At 36.5% G+C, this 21,164-nt stretch overlaps 1 protein-coding gene across 3 annotated transcripts in view; it reads right to left on the minus strand.

The window, feature by feature from the left end:
• GRIA4 (glutamate ionotropic receptor AMPA type subunit 4) overlaps nt 1-21,164 on the minus strand; it is a 214,703-nt gene that overhangs the window by 40,924 nt on the left and 152,615 nt on the right. For 2 of the 3 annotated variants that reach the window (XM_083884832.1, XM_083884831.1), the window contains exons 10-13: nt 14,322-14,528; nt 7,745-8,115; nt 6,127-6,325; nt 1,535-1,782 (exon numbers count right to left, since the gene is read on the minus strand). In XM_083884832.1, the coding sequence (XP_083740958.1) occupies nt 1,535-1,782; nt 6,127-6,325; nt 7,745-8,115; nt 14,322-14,528 (1,025 nt within the window). Of the gene's footprint in view, nt 1-1,534; nt 1,783-6,126; nt 6,326-7,744; nt 8,116-14,321; nt 14,529-20,540; nt 20,641-21,164 lie in introns of those variants that run through there. The other variant, XM_083884833.1, reaches the window with a different exon arrangement.

Below are 21,164 nucleotides of genomic sequence, written 5' to 3' on the forward strand. Positions count from 1 at the left end.
TGCCTACCACTTTTAGGTTGTTTGAAACACTGAGAAGGAGATATCAATCTATCGGAAATGTAAAATAAAAAATAAGTATCATCTGAAAATATATCCAGATAATAGATCAGCCTCTCTTATTAGCATTGCCTTCCGTCTTTAACTACTCTACAAGTTCTGGACATGTTTTTCTATAGAATTAATGTTTTTATTTTCATTTTTCCTCTCTCACTTCCTTAATGTTCTCTTACGACTTCATTCAGCAATGAAGGGGGAAATTTTTAAATCTGAGAGGTACTGAATATTAAGGAGCAAAAATTCATGTTCAGTCACTGAAATAACTGGCCTGATTTTCCCCTGCACATACAAATCTTCTTTTGCTGTGGATGGAAACGATTCTAATGATACTCCTTTCACCACCCCATAATAGTTACAACTACTGATGTTTGTGGCATTGTGTGGAGGTTAAACTGATGAGTTATGAGTGAGTCTGGTTATCTGCATAGTGGTAATGATGGCTCCTCTGCAGTCACAGATATAGACAAATAGCTCCTTAGTTATTTCATCCACAGATGTATGGCTCCATTTGCACTTGAAACTCTTCCCTTATACCTACTTCCTCCCCTTTGTTTTACATCCTGATCCCTTATCATGAGGATAAATGTGAGAAATGGGGTGCTTAACACTCTGCAGAGCATTCTCTTTCCCCCACCCATGTGCACCTTATCATGGTCAGACTCCACGAGTCATACTCTCTTCAACCTCTAGTTGCTCTTTTGAAGAAAATTGGCAAACCTACACTGGAAAATGCAAGTTTTGTTTGCATTAAACGTTAAAGAAATAGAATGGTAAATACCACCAATTTTAACACAAAGCTGGTACCTTGACTTGTGTCCCCTGACAATTTAAATGAAATGCAAATTATGTTCTGCCTGTGAATCAAAAACTCTCCTACTTTACTGAATGCATCTGATACCATGATAAGAAAATACTGGTGAGTTTGAAGGCAGTACTGAAATGCATAATGCTAGAAACACAAACATTTTTTCTAAATAAGAAGGTGCTTTAATAAAAAAATACTTTAATGAAGGACTAATTGCCTCCAAGTGATGACAGTTGAAAAAAGATGTTTCAAGCAGCTTCTTAATCAGAAATTAGTAGCTGAGATCAATAAACAAAACATAAAATGTAGGCATATTATTGATGCAGATACTGATGTAGATAATGTAAGCATAATACTGCTAAAAAGGGTTTAATTCTGTGAAAAAAGCTGATGAAATAACCGATGTTAATTCTATTGAGGCTGACTTCAAGTAGCTAGTGTTCAACCAGTTTGGTTTTTATATGGCCTTGAAACATATGCCAACTATAGCTGCTAAATCCATATTGCAATTAGAAATGGTTACCTTTGTTGATCGAAAAAAAAAATTAAATGGAAGAAAATAAAAATAACATACCATGTTCACATACAAAACAAAAAGAGCTATATCAGGGACATCAGGGAAGGTGGAATACTATAACAACACATTTTATATTGTTATACTATTCCACCCACCTTAATGGAGAACCCTTCGGTGTGGCTACGCCATAGCCTTTGGAATCCAGATTTCCTCCCACTTTCATGGTGTCACATGGCTTTCGTTGCTCAATGTATTCATTCATGGTGGACTCCAGCAGGAAGGCAAACTTGCCCTTGGATTTGCGGACACGAGCTACTCCCTCTGCAGTAGTCCTAGTGAACACTGATGGCTCAGCTGATTTCATGTAGGTCCACATCTTTTCATACACTGCTATTTTTGATCTCTGGAGAAAATCAGAAACAAGTTAGAACAACAGAATGTTGCAATGTTTCAGAATGGCACTGCTAAAACGAAATCAACCATACTTAATTTTTTCAGACATTTGAGGTTGGGAAAACTTGGAGAAGGGTTTTATTTGAATTCCATTATTTTAAAAGAGACAAGAAATAAAAGTATCAATACTATAATAGCAGATACTGTTTTTAAGTTTGACTACCCTCTAGCAGCCAAAAAAGAAACCTGCAAAGCTGAATTTATTGTTAGATAGAGAAAGTTCACACAGTCAATGTATGGTAAAGTGTGTGTTAGGGAATGATATATGAAATAGATGTCCATAAAAAGCCTGTACTCTTAAGAGAAACAGTAAAATAATCTCCCCATAAATACTCAGCTGAATCTTAAGGCATTTCTCTAACACCCACTTCTTACACCATCACAACAACAAAGCTTAGGTAAGATTTCTACTTTCATAATTCAGAGTCCAGAATTGACCTGATTTATATTCAGAAATGTTATACAATATTTGAAGACATGGTTCACAATAAAAGATGGAATCAGCAAGTTGGACTAAATATTAAAGGAAGCAAAATGCCATAAGCATCTTTCTTAAAGAATTAGGTATGATTTTAGAACTGCAGTATCAGTGGATTTATTTTAAAGACTCTGATCCTGCCGATAACTGAGTAAGAAATCTACTTTATCAAAGAATGCCCAAGAATTCATGGATTAGAGTGCATTAGTTGGAAATTTTCTTGTCTGGGGATGCATGGAGAAACTACAGGTAAATAGCTAAGCAAAAATAAAACTTCTTCATAAAAAATTAAAGCAAATAAAAATTTTCCCTAAAAGAAAGGAAGGAAATGCTGTCAGGCTAAGAAGTGTCCCATGCTCATTAGATTCACTCAGTAACTCCTTTGCTTCCTCCAGCAATAGGAATATATACATGCAAACCAGCAGTGTGTCAGCTGAACACTACACACTGTTTTTATAATAACAGATGGCACTTGTCTTCCCCTATGTATGCTGCAAAAAGGACTTTTTAACCTAATGCTCAAGTCAGCTTTTATTTGAGTCAAGAGGAGTTTCTAGCTAAACAAGATTTGAGCTATGAGCCTATTCCTACACTGTGCTGAGCACTCCAGGAAAATATTCATTATTATAAAGCCCCAAAACAAAGGGCCTTAGATTATTTAAACAAATACCAAATCCTATAATCTTAGTATTACATAAATTACAAATGCCTTTAAGAAGCCTGGAACTGAGCCTTTTTATACATGAGAGTAATTTCCCTGAAGCACTTCTTTTTACCAATTACTGAATGACTGTACTATTACTTAGAAAATAATTTGTTAGTGACCTAAGTCTATCCTGAAAATAAGTGGCATTTAACTAAAAATGTTCAATAAAAATGCCATATAGCAGAACATCATAAATTATGCTTTCCTTTTTTAGTCTGTCTGTATGCATAATTTTATCTTTCTGTCAAATATAATAACATTTGAATCAGCAACAGCTGTGTATGTCCGTAATCACATCCTGACTTGTCACCCCTTTCCACTGTAGTCACAGCTATTTTACATTTACATAATAGTGGCTGGGAGCAGAGCATAAACTAAGCCACCAATGCATTATTTTTTGCTTTACACTGATGTAATTTCATGGATTTAAATTTACAAAAAGAAAAAAATGGAAGAGAGTAGGAATAAATCAGTCATAATTTCAAGAGTGTTTTCTTGTTTTTGTCTGCTTCACTTCCAAATATTTCTCTCCTCTTAACATCCATTACATCTAATTCTTTATAAAGCAACCATATAATAGGTCACTTTCATTTAAAACTTTATGCAGCACATAAACAGCTTGATTTGTAACAGGAAACACTGCCCTAAATCAATTGAAAAAGGTTGCATTTAAATGTCTTTTTTTTCCCTCTAGAATCTAGTCTCTTTTCTTTATGAAAATACAAAAAATATGGAAAGTCCAACAAGATATCTGCCCTCTAAGAACATTTTCTTCTCCCAGACTTCCATTTGTTTACATTCAATTTCTACATGTCAACTCAGAGTGAAAATTGAAGAGTGAACTAACAAATATTCTTTATTATCATATAAGGAAACATTGTAGCTTTCCCTGCAGCCAGCCAAGCTGACATTTCAGGCTTTTCTGAGTAGAACTGCTAAAACTAACTACTTTCTCTCTTGAGCAATCTGCCTGGAAAATACAACTTTCACTGCATCTAAACCAGAAAATAGGAGTATATAAGAGCTAACAGTATCAAAGTTCCTCTTTTTTTTAATGTTGGCTTTAAAATGATTTTCCCTTTTCTGCTTTCAATCCAGATTTAAAACAAGCTGAAGAGGTGTTCAGAGTTTCTGACATTTTGCTCAGAAATGACAAAATGATGAGAAAATGTCCTGAAGGCTCATCTTCAGCCAGATAATCACCAATGACAGAAAAGTTACACATGATTCCAATACCAAAAAGTGAATTGCTTTCCAAACCCACAAAATGTTAGACTTTGAACACAACTCTTCTTGTACCTTAGTTTCAGGCTAGATCTTAATTTATATATTATGAAAACAGCTTTTGTGTAAATCTTGTCTGCTGAAATTTTATCTTTATCCCTGTTTTGGGAAAGTATTTTTAGAAATAGCACATAAGAATAGCAGATATCATTAAGAATCATTATACTGTGACAGAGATCAGAAATCATTTGAAAGCAGGGCCTCAATTGCACAATTTTTTAAAAAGTACATAAATATATATACATCTATATTTTTACCCATATATTGTGGTTACCACCTCAACTTATGATGGACTGCAACTGGAGTAACAAGAATAATATATCTAACTTTCCGCAAAAAGAACTAAAAATGTGTTTATGGGTGAAACATAGGGGAATATAAATAACTGCCAGGAGGGACTATACTTATTAAAAAATTAGTAAGACAGGTGTAGTTAGAAACTCTTCAGCAAACAGTATCCATTAAAAATGAGGTACCATGCACCCATGCCATTTCAGCTGGACCCCTCTAGAGTTCAAGTAATGAGGCAGATACTTCAATGTGCTTTATTTCTCATCCTAACACACATATCTCACACAGGATGCACAGGGCTGCTTTTCTTTCTCCAGTGTCTACAGAAGAAATCTAGAAAACTGGGTTAAACTGAACTCCTTGAGGAGTTTCATGATGTGAAGGTACAATCACTATGTGTTTGTTAAATGAAATTTATATCTTATAAATCATCTTTCCACAGCTAATAAAACAAATTTGCAAGCTTTTCTATGGGGATATTTGTTGCAATAAACAGGTCATTTCACTTGAGACACTGCCTTTGAATGGATGTTGACTATAGTTTCCAAATTGCATTGAAAAAATTTTTAACGGTTTACTGAGTTCAGTTTTGCCAAATTGAAAACAGTGTAGATGCATGTAAATGCCCAACACAGAACTTCTTTCAATTAGGCAATTAGAAGAAATTTTCAGTCTATCTTCTTGACTTCCAAAAATCCCTTAATCTCCATATTTCAGATAAATAATGACCTAATTAGCTGTGCAATTTTCAAGCAAGGGTTACTGGCTCACAGCATTTATTCAGAGCTGTGTTCAAACACTTAAACTCACTTTGGTCAACTGAGCTTAACTTTCATCTGCTGGAGACATGAAATAAAACAGGAAGGACTGTTTATTATGCACTGCTTGGGGTGTCCAACCTCCCTGCTTTCCAGCTGGCAAATGATGAGGATTACATACCAACCACACTAATGCAGGAAAGCAAATGAGAATGAAGTAATCAATAGAGACAGCACAGGCATATGAATGGCTATTTAGGCTATTTTCTAAAGCTCCAACCACATTCCCTTGAGTTAAATTTTCTCTTTATTATCCATCTGAAAGTCAGCAGATTAAAAAATGCATTTCCTTCCCACCACCCACGACCCTAAAGCAAAATGCACACAGCCAAATCCATAAGCTGAAACAAAACCTGCAAGACTCCATTTTACCATGATAGGCTTTCAGTGCTGTCAGTCATCACTTCAGTACTGTAGCTTTACATGAATCAATACTGCAGTGCTGTATTTAATTATCAGTGGCTTCAGTATCCCCCACGGGCATCTCTTTTTTTTTTTTTTTTTTTTTTTTTTTGACAGGATCAATAAGCTTTCCACAGATTAAAAAACCTGAAAACTCCAACAAACGATCTTGTAGGGGTAAAAATGTAGCTAAAGTATTGCAGGAGTCACAAAACTATATTGCATATAATTGCAAAGTCACATTATTTCACATTTCTAAGCATCTTATAAGAGTGGTTAGTAGGGAAAGCTCCTCTAATGGATGCACCAACTTACTCTGAAGAACTCTTTGGTTGACCCTGAGTCCAGTGTCCCGTAAGCAATTTCGGTTTGTTTGGCAAGGTCTTCTGCACTCTCTATGGGTGAGACCATTCTCTCAACAGTCAAGAAAGCAGCGAGGTTAGCAGTGTAGGATGAAATAATGATGAGCGTGAAGAACCACCAGACACCTCCGACAATGCGACCTGAGAGGGATCTAAACATGAATAAGATAATGCACATTTTCCTGTCTCATGAGCCACAAAGAGTGAGAGAGAGAGAGAGAGAGAGAGAGAGATAGCGAAGGCACCATTATTGCTGAACATTTGTCTTTAAGTAACAATCAATGGGAGGAAGATAATTTGCATTTTAAATATTAATAAATCCTTCTCCTCTTGAAACTTAATGTCTACACTGTAGTCCACTGTGCTAATGTGTATCACACATACACAGAAGCTTAAATCCTCTTGAACAGTAATCTCAGTGCTCCTATTATTTCAGGACATGCCTAAAAATAGGAAAAACTTGTCAAAAAATACTGGGTTGGTAATCCCTTTTTGGAGACAAAAGTAAAACATGGTAGCTGAAAATCAGTAACTTCCTCAGTTTCCTTTAAAAAAAAATGCAAAAGGCTTTGCATATGGATTATGCTGGCTCTAGGATTAAAATGTTCCTGTCACCCAAACTTCTCAAAAATTCCACAAGCTACTGCAATCATTCATTGAACATTCACATTTTTCTTCTTTAAGAAGCAAGAATTTTGTGATAAAAGAGACAGTTCTGCTAAGTAAAAAATTATATTTTCCTTTTCAATACCTGCAATTTGATGAGAAGGTTGTTGAGGAGTAATTCACATCCACTCTAAATCAGTATCAGTTTTATTGCTAACTTCAATAATAGAAGGATTAGGCCAATGCTGAACACTCAAAATTTCACTGCAAATGGCTAAAATGAAGAAGCCTTTAAGTTTGAAAGATTGGGTCATAATATTTAATTAAAAAGTTTTAGTTACTGCCCACTAAAGCTCCAGAATTTCTTAAAAGGTTGAGAAATTCAGGGCTGCATGTATTAAACTAATCATGTACTAGATAAGCATGTGTTATAGGACCAACCATGCATTATAGGACCAAACATGTAGTAGATCTGAGGCATCTCCTATGTAAGGCACACCTGAGCAACACAGCTTGGCTTCTCAGAAACAGTCAGTCAAATATTGTCTCTCACAGACAGCAATATTTGTGAAACAGCACTGCAGAATTTGAAACAGAAGTAGGACATTCCTTGATGCAAAGCAGATATTCAGCACAACTCTGCATTTCATGGCTGTAGCACAATGGAACCAATCTAGCAAGAACACAGTTCTTCTGAAGTCAACCCAGTGGAATTTCCCCTGTGTGAACCTGCTGTTTCTGAGAGCTGTTTGTGGTTTATGCACATTGGTAAAATAATAGTAATGACTGAAATTCAAAGCAGATTATCTGTTGCTCTTATCATGGCTATTAAGAAAGGAAAAAAAAAAAAAAAAAGAGCTTCCTGAAGAATGAACTTCAAAACACTGCCAGGAAAATTAAGAAAGGAAGATTTTATGCTTCAGTGTTGTAGATAAAATGCAAATGTAAAAAGATTTGACACAAACCTTGGGGAAATATCACATCCTTGTTGCATAAAGGCACCCAGGGAAAACCAGAGGCTGTTGAATATGCCAAATTCATTGGGAGGCTGGTCACTGGGTCCTTCTTTCCCATCCTCTGGTTCTTCTGTGTGCCACTCATATGGACTAAACCTGCTAACTAGGAACAGGACCACACTGACACCAATGTAGGCAAAGACTATGCACATCCAGATCTCATACGCCAAAGGGTCCAAGAAGGAAAACACTCCCGGTTTAGATTTCTGGGGCTTTTTGATCATAATGGATATCCCCAAACTCATAAAAGGCTTAGAAAAATCAATGACCTCTTCTCGTACCAAAGTGATGGTCAGAGGCGCAACAGCAATCTCTGCTTTCTATAAAGAAAAAAGAAATATAGATGTATAGATTAATTGGTGTGTGCTTATACACTTGGTTAAGCAGCTAATTCCAAAGGTATGCTATTAACATCGGGACACTGCGGCTTAAATGCTCTTTGTAGCATTTTTCTCTTTATCACACTCTGCATTTACTCAATATGCTTTCAGTAAAACATACACATTGCAGGTTTTTATTTTACAGAATTATGCAAATACTTAATTTTTCTGCTAAAGAGAAGACTCAAATCTTATAGAGGTGAGCAGCAGTGTAAGAAGATAATTTTAGGCACTTAGATTTAAATAAAGGAATTCAAGAAAGAATGGAAAATGGGAATGACCCTATTGTCACTGAATGTATAGGCGATTTTTTAAGATCCCTGAAATGGTAATTCATTGTCATATTTTTGTAACACGTAATAATGTTTTGAGGTAAAGCAGTTTATAGATCCAAGATAGCTCCAAATGGCATGAGGCTGCAAAAGTAATTAACTTGCTGTGATTCCACCAAACTGCACAGAATTGTCTCAAGGGAAATATAGTTCAATAAGACTGAATTAGGTTTTAAACAGCAAAAAATGGCAAGTATACAGGAAATAGGTGTGCAAAATCATGTGATAAAAAGGATAAAAGGTGTGCTGAATCCATTCCCACTAGTGCCAGGAATATTTATAAATGTCTTTCTAACATGGCTTTTGGATGAAGATGCCAGTCTTGAATGATTCGTTGATGGAGATGATTATGGCTGCTAACAATGATGTCTGTATGCACTGTGAAATATTGGAGCTAAGCTAATGGGTAATTTTTCTCATTAGGGACGCTGCATTACATTAAAGATTGTTCTGTGCCTAGCCCTGCCTTTTACACTAAATCTGTCATTACAGCAGCACTTCAGATGGGAATTGTATGGGGACCTGGGTCAAAGGATGCACCTGTGAGTGCAGAACAGATGCAAGAGCTGCTGAAACCTTTCTCCTGCTCATCATCATGGTGCTGTGCCTAGGTGCAGTCACAGAGCAGAGCCCACGCTCTGTGACCAATGCGGGACTTCTATACAGCTCAGGAGAGTAACAGTATTTTGTGAACACTTCATTGTTTCAATGAGTTTAAAACATACTGAAAATTAAGGATGTGCTCAAATACTTTAATCCAAGTGTTATGTAAATAGCTTGTGTGCCAAAGAAAACATTGAAATGGAACTTTTTTCCTCTTACAACTTTGAAACAGGTAAATACATTTAAAATAATCTGTGGTTTTCATTTTATGTGCTAATCCATATGGAGCCATATATGTTTTATGGAATTTCATTTTAAACCAATATTGTGTAGTTAAAAATTAAATCTATTTTGTCAGCTTTGCAATTGTAAATAGTTCAAAAGAACTGACTCACTCTAGTGCAATGGCCCAAAAAAGGACTATTGTATTAAGATGGCTGTATATTAAGCATCAGATTATATCCGTCATTCTCAAATAGTTGTGATGCAAACATCAAAATTTTATATAAAGATACTACATTTTAAGCAATGCAGCTGAAATCATAATTTTGCAAAGGTATCAGAAATTACCTGTGGTGCTAATGCCTCAGGTAAACATTATGATAGCACTTCTAATTCTCTGAATCTTAATTTACATTTTGTTATACAAGGCATTTTTAAAAAAATTGGCTTCTTAACCCCTTGTGATTACTTAAGTCAGGCTGAAATAGATGTTTTATGATAACAGCTATTATATGAAGAAGGGTAACATGTCTAAAATATATTTTTAAGTAGCCTAAAAATTATAATTTAAACTTAGTTCCTGTAGTCTAAAGACTGTAGGATGGTTTTAACTACTGGCTTTTCTTCATATTTTTGTTTTTCATCTCACTCATAAGTAGCTTTTCTCCAGAAGAATGGTTTCCTTCTTTAGAGACAACATGTTTTGTATTTCTAAATTTTGATTTCTAAGAATTCCTAATGCGGAGTCCTTTAATTAAGTGAAAGACTCATGGCAACTGTGATCTCTTCCTGCCAATCTTCTCTGTGTTTGTCACACAGTGGTATCTTCCTTAACACAGTGCAAATGACAGACCTGGTCACTGGTCTTCAAAGGTGTTGGCTAACAGGGTTTTTTTTGTGTCTGCAGATTTCTACTGGGGTTAAAACACAGATCTCTGGGAGTTGTTAGTTTTCACAGTGTGAGTTGGAAAAGTGATATTGCCATTTTCGTGTGAATGAAGGAGGTTTTAAATACCTACTTAACACTGGATATTATATGTGAAATGTTGGAGAGGATTTATCTTACCAAATTTAAATGCTCAAATAGGATATGCAGAACTTGAACAACATCAGAACTAGCTGCCTACAGTACTTGAAGGAGTTAAAGAGGAGAAATACGAACTTAACCTATTTTTTACAATCGTGATCTAATATCAGATAATTAATAATGTAGATAAATCCATTTCATGTCCATAAATCTAAAGGGAAAATATATAGCTAGGTCATAATTAAAAGCCAAAAATTTGGAGAAACTACAGCTCCCCAGACTGATGGTATTATTATTTTTCTAAGACTATTGTGTGCCATGTAAAGCCTACATAAATTCTTCATTGCAAAAGCTAAATAATGAAAATAGCTGTGCATGATAATTAACAGCATTTCTGCTTTGCCCAGTTAATGTACACCATATAATTATGGATTTAAATGATTAACAATATAACTATGGTGCAGAAACAATTAATGATTTTGTTGCCAGTGAAATCTGTTTTGACAAAGACTAATGATACTTCACAGCTAAATTAATGTGTCTGTAACAGCATTTCAATCAAGGCTCCACCATTACCAAGTACAAATGCATTCTGGATCCTTCCAATATTATAGAATGAGACAAGATTGATTCTGATGGTGAGAGAGATTTTCTTTTCCAGAATATATAATTATTACGACCTTGTGAATAAAATATATGCTTGGTACAAGTATTGTGAAGGTAGTAAAGCTACCTGAGAAAAATCATGCAGAAAGTGATTTTTAATCTCAGAAGCTCGCGGCTTCTGAGATTTCAAACAGAATTGAGTTGTGACCTTTTCTGTTAAGCAGTGAAAGAAAAGCATTCTGTGTCAGGAGAATGAATATTTATTTGGAGCTGACTGCTAGTGAATTTGGAAACACCTGTTACATGTACTTAATAGCATTTCATCGCCAGTCAGAATTTCTTCTGCAAGCTAGATATCAAGGCAAATAGAATCCACATGGACTATTGCATGCATTTGGATATATCGGGGACAAATGACAAGATTTCCTGGTAGTTTTTAATAATCTGCTAAAAACAAAACAGGAAAATAGGCAACCGTCCCCACCTTGACATTTTATACAATTTCAGCAAAACTGTACCCATGGGACACAATGGAAGAATCAGCCACGACGTTTAGGAAATTACTAAGCTGCTCTGTGCAGCACCTGAGGGTCCAGGTATCAGAACAGCCTCTGGTGCACACAGGTCTTAAAGGAACATGGGATAAAATTTTCACATGTCCACTCTCAGTAATATGGATAGGGCTAAGGGACATTGGGGTATGATGGTAAGAGCAAGAGGGCAGAGGAACCTTTTGTGTTGCACAGGAAAAGTCCAATCTCACTGGCCAGAGCAAAACTGTCTGTTAATCCATTAACATGGTTGGGAATTAAAAGCTGTAAAATGTTTCCCAAACACATTGTCTCATCAACTTGCTAATTCGGTTACAAATTCTCTCCCCAGTCCTGGCTGCAAATAAAAAGCCTTGCTTGAAACACAGCCAGCTACTCAGACTACTTGTGTTTATGATTAGGGGATCTATCAGAGAAGATGAACATACTCTTCTAGCAGAGCTTTGCAGCAAAGTCTCTGGCTGACTGATTTCTCTGCTTTCTCCATGTGGAATTGGCCTGGGAACCCGATGCTCGGTAAATTGTCTGGCAAGGGCTCAAGGAAGTTGCAGGGAGGATGCTTTTGATGGATTCCCTGTGGAAATCTTTAGCAGAAAACTGTAAATATCACTTTCCTTTAAAGCTAGACCTGTAAAAGCACAGTAAGCACACTTGGTGTAGCTCTTGGCCTTGGGGCCCAGTGGCACTGGACAGGCTGTGTCGCTGCCATGAATCACCCAACATCCAAACCTGCATGGCTGCATTCAAGCTGCCTGTAAGGAAAGGACTCTGCTCTATCCCAGGGTCCAGCTGGGCTCAGGAATTGTTTTGGACAGTAATTATGGGCCAAAAATATACCAGAGACCATTCTTGCAATTTAGCAGAATAATCAGGCAAATTCCCAAGCACAGGGACACACCAGGACAGATCCGGCCTCAAGGAGCCTTAAGACAGTGCAGCAAATGTACTGGGAAACAGCTGACTTCAGTAAAAAATCAGCTCCAAGAGCTTTCCCAGGGCCCAGTCCCAGAATGACAAAGATACTGCAGCCATCCTAAACAGATAGTTGGAAACAGCCTCCCTCTCCACACTCTTTTCCATTACAAAAATGAAGTGTTTGACTCGTATTCTGGGCTGGCCCTCATGTGGGTAATTTGCAACAAGTTCCTCATGCCTGTGAATTTTACTGCTATCAGCTCTATTAAAAGCTGTAGGTGTTGACTGTGTGAGCTTCCTTACAACACTTTTTATTTCAGTATAGTCCTAGGGCAGCTTGGGTTTGATGAGGTAAATTTTTTAAGATAAAAGAAGGGGAAAAATACCCCAAACAAACAGAAAATGAAAGTGTAATATCAAGTTTCCTCTATAATTTTCAACTAAATGTTAGGCCACAGAAACTGTGCATCTGAGCAAGAGAGTTTTCTCATAAATAGTAACATTTCTTGGATTACTGAAAAAACATTCTAGTATAAAACAGTGCTTGGCCATTGGTGTCCATGGGTTTACTATTGCAATTAAAAGCCAGAGAAGGAGTAAAATAAATCTGTAAGATCTTTATCTTTTAATATCCTTCGAGTTGAGCTGCTTTCAAGCCACTGAAGTAGATATACATGCTTGGTGACATTCAGTGTTTCTATTCTTTAAAGAAAAAACTGAGGTTGGCTCCTTCCTGAACTTCCAAGAACATGGAGAGTTTTGTGAACCTGATACAACCTTTTCATTCCAATGGGGAGGGGAGCTCACTGAAATTTGGGGGCAAGATTTCACACACTCCTACAGCACAGAGACTGTTTCATTCTGTAGAGTTCCTTGAACTGATGCTAATGGAGAATTTATCAGCTATGCTAAACTGACAGAAGGGAACTGACATGGAGCTGCTACAAAAGCCACGAGGCCTTTGCAATTCATGGCCCAAACTGTCAATGGAATTGTGAAAAATGCAACTGAGGATGGATCAACTGGTATGCAGGAAGATTTTTATGGGGAGGTTGAAGCATGTTATGAGTTCATGGGTGGAAATATTCACACCTGAGTAGTTTGAAGATTTTTTTTTTTATTCCATCACTGAAATGAAAAGTTTCTCTAAGAATTCTGACTGGTTTGCAGTGCAGATACTAGTAACTGCAGTAATCAGCAAGCTCAGCTCTGAGTTTTGCTACTTTTGGTAACACCAGATATTGCAAATATTTATTTAGGTTTGTTAAGGCTATTTTCTTTAAATATTGGAACTTTATGTGTCAACAAAATTGCTAAATATTATGGTATTCTGAAGAACCCTTCTCCAGATCACTCTATAACATAATGTTCTCAGTTGTTAAACTTACCAGGTTTGCTCTTAGATTTTATTATTGATGGTCATCCTAAAAGTTTATCTTCATTGTGAATTGTCTAATTATGTACTTGTCTGTAGTGGTTTATTACCTGTGTTTAATATATATAATGGTGGATTTTTAATTTCTCAAACTAGACCAAGAATCCCACCTTTTTAAAAAGATTTGTCCACCATTCCATGAAAATGAGTTAATGAGTGATATTCTTCCCCACCAAGTTTTACAGTGTGTCAGGAATAGATGGTATCTAACATTCATGATTTTTTAAGGGATATACAAACTACAGATGTTCTAATATTTCAAGGTAGTAGTTGAATAAATAGTTGACCTCAAAACTATTTATTTTATCTTGAAAATAGGTGAAAACACACAGATCTGAAACAAGATTCTGTTTCTTTTCTGTGACCCAAAGATTAAACAAAATGCACATATACTTCCTATTTTATGACTTATACTATGATAAATCAAATCCTGCTTCAAAAATTGGTATGCTTACCCCATAAACAAGCTCTCCCACCATCCCATTCCAGATTTTTGTCTCTGGATCCCTTGCTCCATATTTTCCATCAGGAACAATGGCAATTTTGTACTTGATACCAATATGCTTTGCAATTTCTGATGCCAGATCTACACAGTATCCTTCAAACTTGTCATTCCCTTCAAACGTATCATGGTTTTTCTTGAACATAACATATGGGGCTTCCTATAATGAAAGAAGTAGAACTGTAAAGGAGAAGTGTACCGAATATAGTCTGAAAAAAAAAGCATGTCATGAACTGACTGAACAACACACACTTTATAAAAAGTTCATGGACAGTATTAGCATGTTTAAATTAAAATGTATGAGCAGAAATCCTTCTGTCAAGGTATACTCTTTACACTAATTTGGATTATACATATCACAAGAATTATCAGCCTTACTTTGTTTTAAATGGAAGACCTTAGTGCAGTATACACTAAATTTAAAGCATGAATAGAGGTTGGGCCTATACAGTGCAAAGGGCTGTGAGATCATGAAGGTACAATGTAGACTTCTGACTTCAGTGAGTAAGCATATCCTCTAACACAGTGGGGTTACTGCCCATCTAATTTCAGATGCAGAGCCTGAGTGACTTCCTTTCTTGAGGTTTAGAACGTATACTTCCTAAGAGACTACATACATTTTAGTGAGAACATTGAAATATTTTCCCAAGGAAATATGCATCTTCCCTTTAAAATAAACCATACAGATTCTACACAGTTGTTTAGGATGAACTTAAGTGATATGCATGGACAAGAATGGTATAAAGTTGACAGTGACTTTACATGTCGTATGAAAAAGAAGTACCAAATAATTTAGGACAGTGAGTGCCATTGAAAATGAATAAAACCTGTTCTGAAGAGTGGATCTTGCATTCCCTGTATAAATCATATTATCACAATAGTGAACATTATGTGACCAGGAAATCAAGGTAATTTTTCTTTAAGTAAAACTATACTTTCTGATGGTATTTTAAATCACTTCACATAATTCATACTCAAAGCCAGTTCCAGGAGAAATATTTATCTAATATAAAGGGTGACTTAGCTCACCCTTTGTTTGAATTTACATCAGAAAATACTGTCAACTTAAGTTTTCTCTAGTCCATCCCTGGCAAATCTTGGTCTTTTGACACTAACCTTGGCAGTACTCTGCCCTATTCACATCTTTCCTACAGATATAAATTCTACAAAAATAAAAATAAATTTAAACATGTAGTGCAGCAATGCCTGCTTCACTGAAACTACAAGAACATCATCTGTAACCAACAAGAATTTTGTAACCTCTATTAGGTGTCTAACAAGGGAGGATAGGTGGTATTACATGAGTGCAGTGCAATGCCTGTACAGAGTTTGCATCTTCAAAGGAAAACTGCTGAGTATTACCAGCAGCCTGCACCTTTTCTTGTATTCTTCTCTCTACTTAAATCATCCTCATATCAACCACTGCTCTTCTAGAGGGAGAGAGGGAGATAAGCAGAGAGGTCTTGATCTCTGCAGTAGTTCTTGATTTTCAGAAGTATTTTGGCCACGTGTATGAAATATTCCTCTCTCACACAGGCTTTTTGTTTGCATAAGAGGAAGAGCCAAAATCTGTCTTTCCACATATGCTATTGCACACAAAAAAGTTGAAAATAAAACAGAAGTGAAAAATACTCTGTTCTGTCTGTGATTTAGCCAACTGCTTGCTAGAAGGGCAACCAAGTCTGTCCACTGTCCTACATTACTGAACTCTCCCTACAAACTTCAGCTACATTGTTTGCTGCACCTCAAACACAAATTCGCTTTCTGAAGACCAGAGTTAGTGTCCAGCTCTTCTGATTCAGCCACAAATCCCCAGCCAAAGGCATGCAACTAGAGTCACACCAGGAGATAATGGCAATAGGCTCGAAAAAGATGGGCACAGAGTATGCTGGATCAGCTTGCTCCTTCTTCCAAAACCCAGGCTTCTGCCTGTGCCTCACCACTGGCAGGGCTGCTGCTGCAAAAAAAACCCCATTTTAACTGCTTCTGCACAGCAAAGCCAAGTGACAGATGCCTAATTTTTTCTGTTAAAAGTTTAGTGAACTTCAGCCATCCTACCCCAGAGTTCTGTGAGGGAACACTGGGAAGGGAAGTGGGGCAGCCCAATACTGTCCTTGGTAGGTACAAGCAGAGGCCATCCCATCCAGTGAAGTGACCACCAAGATCTGACAGGGATCTGTTGGGTGCTTGGAAGAACTGCATTGGTTCTCTTCCCCATCCACCTCCCTTTCTTACACTGATCTCACTGCTTTAGAGAAAAATACAGCAGGGAGCATTTTTTGTAATGCAATTATCTTATAGAATAAGGTAGCATGCCTTGTTGTGACTGCTTTCAAAGAAGCAGCAACTGAGTATGATCTGCCAATGTGAAATGACACAATTAGAGATAACAGCAACACCTACTATCATTTGCTTACTATTTTGATCTTTCCCTCTTAATCTGCTCTATACCTCTTTAATTGTTGTGCCTACATTATCTGCCAAGTAATCAGATATCTATTTTCAAGGTAGCATTTGTGGGGAAATGCGGGTGGGACTGCATGTGAATTTCTGATAAAGACTGTTTTTTTAAAAAAAGAAATCAAATAGTAGCCTCAGTTTTAAATGCTGTCCATTATAGACTTTGAGGGCATTTCAAAGCAATGAGGTATTCAGTTATAATAAAGACACTGAAAGGCAAGCTTTACCAGTTTGCTAACAAGTAACTTACACAGATGAACTTTCAAGGTCACACTGTGAAGTCATTAAATATCTGAACTGATCAACAGCACGTATTTAGCCATATCCTAATGCTCTTTTCTATTTGTGGCACTGAAAACGACCTTTTTGTTCTGTATAATCCATTGCAATACCATTTCCGAAGTTAGTAGTAATGTTAGTGTAATCATGGTAGTCTAAAAATGCAAGATTTTTTTTACCTGTGGAGAGGTAGTATCTTCTATTAAATCAGCTGAAATAGCTGAAAACACGGCCCTACTTTTTCATTGTTTCCAGTTATGGCATCTTATCTAATAGAAAGATTATCTCTCCCCACCATCTTTGTGCTTACTATATTTTTGGACCATGAGCTTTTAACCTACTGATACAAAACACAGGTCTAACTGCTGAATGAGGTTTGATATTGCAATATGTGCAAGATTTCAGCTGCTTAAGAGTATTCTATGGGGTAGTGAATCAAGGAAAAGTCCACATTGAAATGACCAATGACTAGCACAGAACAGATATTTGAAACGGTGCAAGCTTTACTTATATAATTCACAATTTCATAACAATACTTAACATTTTCAAATACAGGTTGATGTCTGCAACAATTACCTTTATAGATGTAAACAAATCATTCCACCACATTGCTACAAATTCATGTGTACAGTTAAATGCTCACAACCGATGATTCTTACTATAAGGGAAGCCGGACAAAGTAACTAACCCAAATAACAAACAGATCTAAATTTGTGATTTTTCCTATTCTAAAGTGGAATTCAAAATATTCACCATTGCAAAAATAATTTGTAAAAGTGACAAATATCTGTGCAAGGAAACTTCTGATTTTTAGAACAGATGTGGGACACATTATCACACTTTATTCTGAAAGAAACTTCGTAAATGTCAATGAAAGGTTTTTTGGTCACTTTTTTTCCTTTTCTTTTTCTTTTTTTTTTAATTTTTTTCTGAATAAAGTGTCCAGGATTCGGTTTGAAGTCTTTATTATTTTCATGCAACAAACTTCATTTTTTTCTCCAGTCTACTGAAGAATTTAATTAATAAAGTTTCTAATGAAAAAATATTTTTTTATTATGTGAAAAAAAGGCTATAATTAGAATTTCTGAGGTAAGACTCTATCAAGAGTATATCAGTCAAAACAGTGATGGTGATTTTCAGTCACCTAATGAAAGTTGCCTATCATCTTAGATGCCCTAAGGTGACCTTGACCCCAAGGTGCTGCTTTGCAGGTGCTTTGTGCTCGCCCTTTACAGATACGCCTGATACCCTCAGTATAAGGCATCCACCTGTGGGCCACTGAATCAATTTCTATATCTTTATGGACTTACAAACCTGGGGCAAAACTTACCCCACATGCCTGAAGAAGCACATACACTGGCTATAACATCCAGAGGGAGAGGTCACATATACAGCATGAGGCAGGCAAAGGTAACCTTGCCAGTGCAAGAAAGGGGGGACAGGCTGTATATCCTAGGGCATATTAAATGTCACTGGATGCAACCGAATCAAAACCCTTTGTAAAGTCATCCACATCTAGGTGACTTGGTTGTGAACTGGATCCTGCCCTTGAAACTTAATCTGCCAACACCAAGGATACTTCATTAAGATATTGAACTGTAAGCCACAATGCAGATGCAGCTCATCGTCAAGCTTTGGTTTTAAAGGAATTTTGTGATTATTAAGTTTTGCAGTCTCAGAGTTGAGTACAGAGTTGGCTGTATCATGAAATGTATTGGAGAGTTTGGATTAGTCTTCTGAGCCTACTTCCCTAAATTCTATCTAAATAACTTGTGACCGTATTTCTGAACCTGCAAAATTAGAGATGATCCTCTGCCCTATGTAGACAAGTTGCTCACTTTACCTCAGTGTTATACTGGGGCTGCAAAGAGCATCCCTTCTTCAGTCATGCAATGACCCTACTGGGCATTTGGAGGTGTTCCCACCCCAAAGGGAATGCTTCTGCACAGGTAGGAGGAAATATGTCCTTTCCAGAGTGCAGGAGGTTGTGCATCACATGAGGTGCAGAATAGGAACTATAAATGGCAGTTGGTAAAGAACATCAGCTGCCCCTGCTGCCTCCTCTCTCTGGGCTGCTACTGCACCTCATTGCTAAATGGGGATAGGCTGAGAGCCTAAACCAAATATGTAAAATAACTTCTAGGTGCGCTCACTATGTTACAAATGAAGAAAACATGTTGCGTAGTGGAGAACTCTGTACTAAGTTCTTTGAGTGCAGAGCTAATTCATTATAATGCAGTTTCTATGCAACAGCCATACAGCCACACTACAGCAAAGTAAGCATATAGACACATAAAAGCTGAAGAAACAGAGGACAAATCAACTTGTGCTATTCGGCTTTAGGCAAAAATTAAAGCGAGCCATGCTGAAAACCTGTAAGCTTTTCCTATGCTGCCATGACATCTGTCTTTGAAGACTGAAAAGTCTGACAGCACTGCTTGCAGAAGCTTTTCAGTTTAATGTTGGAAAATATGCATGCAACCAAAATTAAATGTGTCATCTACAATGGTTCAACTTCCCTTCGAGATGAAGAGGGCAATGAAGAGGTGAAAAAGTCTCTGTGGCATTTGCAACATAACAAAGAAGAGAAAAATAACAGGACTCTGAAAGTTATTCTAGTTAAATATTTCTTTTCTTTGTGTATGTGATCATATGCTTGCAGATGCTAAATACATTGCCCTAGCAGGCCAATATTAAGAATCATGGTTCTATTCTGCCTTCAGCATCATGTGTGCAGCTCCCAGAGTATATGGGAGATAGGCATGATAAGGCAAAATTCACCATATATTCTTATTCAAACCAAATTCCAATATATTTCTCTTGCACTGTGATTTTGAAACATTGAAAGGGGACAGTTTTGGTCAAGACGCTGTGCTGCTTTCAATTAATTGCATTTATCCAAAAATGACATGCTGCATAAACACAGGGCATGCTTTGGAATATTAATTCAGCTTTTTAGTTTTGCAAATGATCCCACCAGTCCCTTCAATACAGGGGCTGTAAAAGTTCTTTTGAAGATAACATTTATTATGCATATCAAAATGCTTCAATGCAAACAGGACAGGCAAGATAACACATTTTAAAAGCTTTCTTGTTTTCTTTTTTTTTCCTTTCTGGTGAACAGAAACCTTTTCTATTACTTTTAATTATTATAATTTACTGGCTTCTCCTAAATTTGGAGCTATTTATGGAAATTACAGTATTCATGTGTGAGAGCTTCAGTCAAAGGTATCAGGATTGGTTTGAGAGGAAAATTTCGACTGAAAGCTTGTAATTCACATCATTCTCTTCTCAGCTTGGCAAAGTTGAACGTTAACATCATCTGTTCTAGACATTTCAGATTAGTCACAGAATTTTCTTGGTGGTTCAGTGCCTGGTCATCCAGTCAGAGGAACAGTAATCCGTATGGAAAAATTAGCTCAATGTTACTAGACTGGTGGTTAATACTTGAGCCTTAGTTAGGAATGTTCGCAGCATCTTGGGACTCTTTTCTTCCTTGATCAATTTCTTAAAATAGGATTCTTCATCAGAGGCTGAAAAGAGGAGGACTGTACTGAAGTATATTTTTTTCCATCACCGAGCCTTTTTTAATTTTTTTTTTTTTTTTTTAGGAAAAATATACATATATTTAAAATTTCCCATGCAAAAATAAAATTAAAAGCTACACAATTTGGTTAGGAGTTACATTCTGAATTCCTGTATAGTATTTTTGTTGTTTTGTATCCTGGAATGATAACCATCAACAGGAGATTTGTTAAGACATACTTAATGCATAAATGCTGATACACACTGCTGAAAATCTGGTAATTAACTGTATTTTTAGTTAGAAAATGTCTTGATGATTTCCTTTGGATTACTTTAAACTCTGTATTGAGTAAAAAAAAAATATTTCTTAATAACACCTACAGAATATTCCTTCCTCTTTGAGACACAGTTTATTGGGTTAACATATCTTGTCTAAATGAAGCAGGTGAAAAGGGCAGTGAACTGAGATGTAAAATCTTAAAAGCAGTCATGTAAAGGTCACCCTTTGCCAGTTGGCTTTGACAAACATCAG

The sequence above is a fragment of the Zosterops lateralis genome, assembly GCF_965231275.1.
Source record: "Zosterops lateralis genome assembly, chromosome: 2".
Taxonomy (NCBI): domain Eukaryota; kingdom Metazoa; phylum Chordata; class Aves; order Passeriformes; family Zosteropidae; genus Zosterops; species Zosterops lateralis.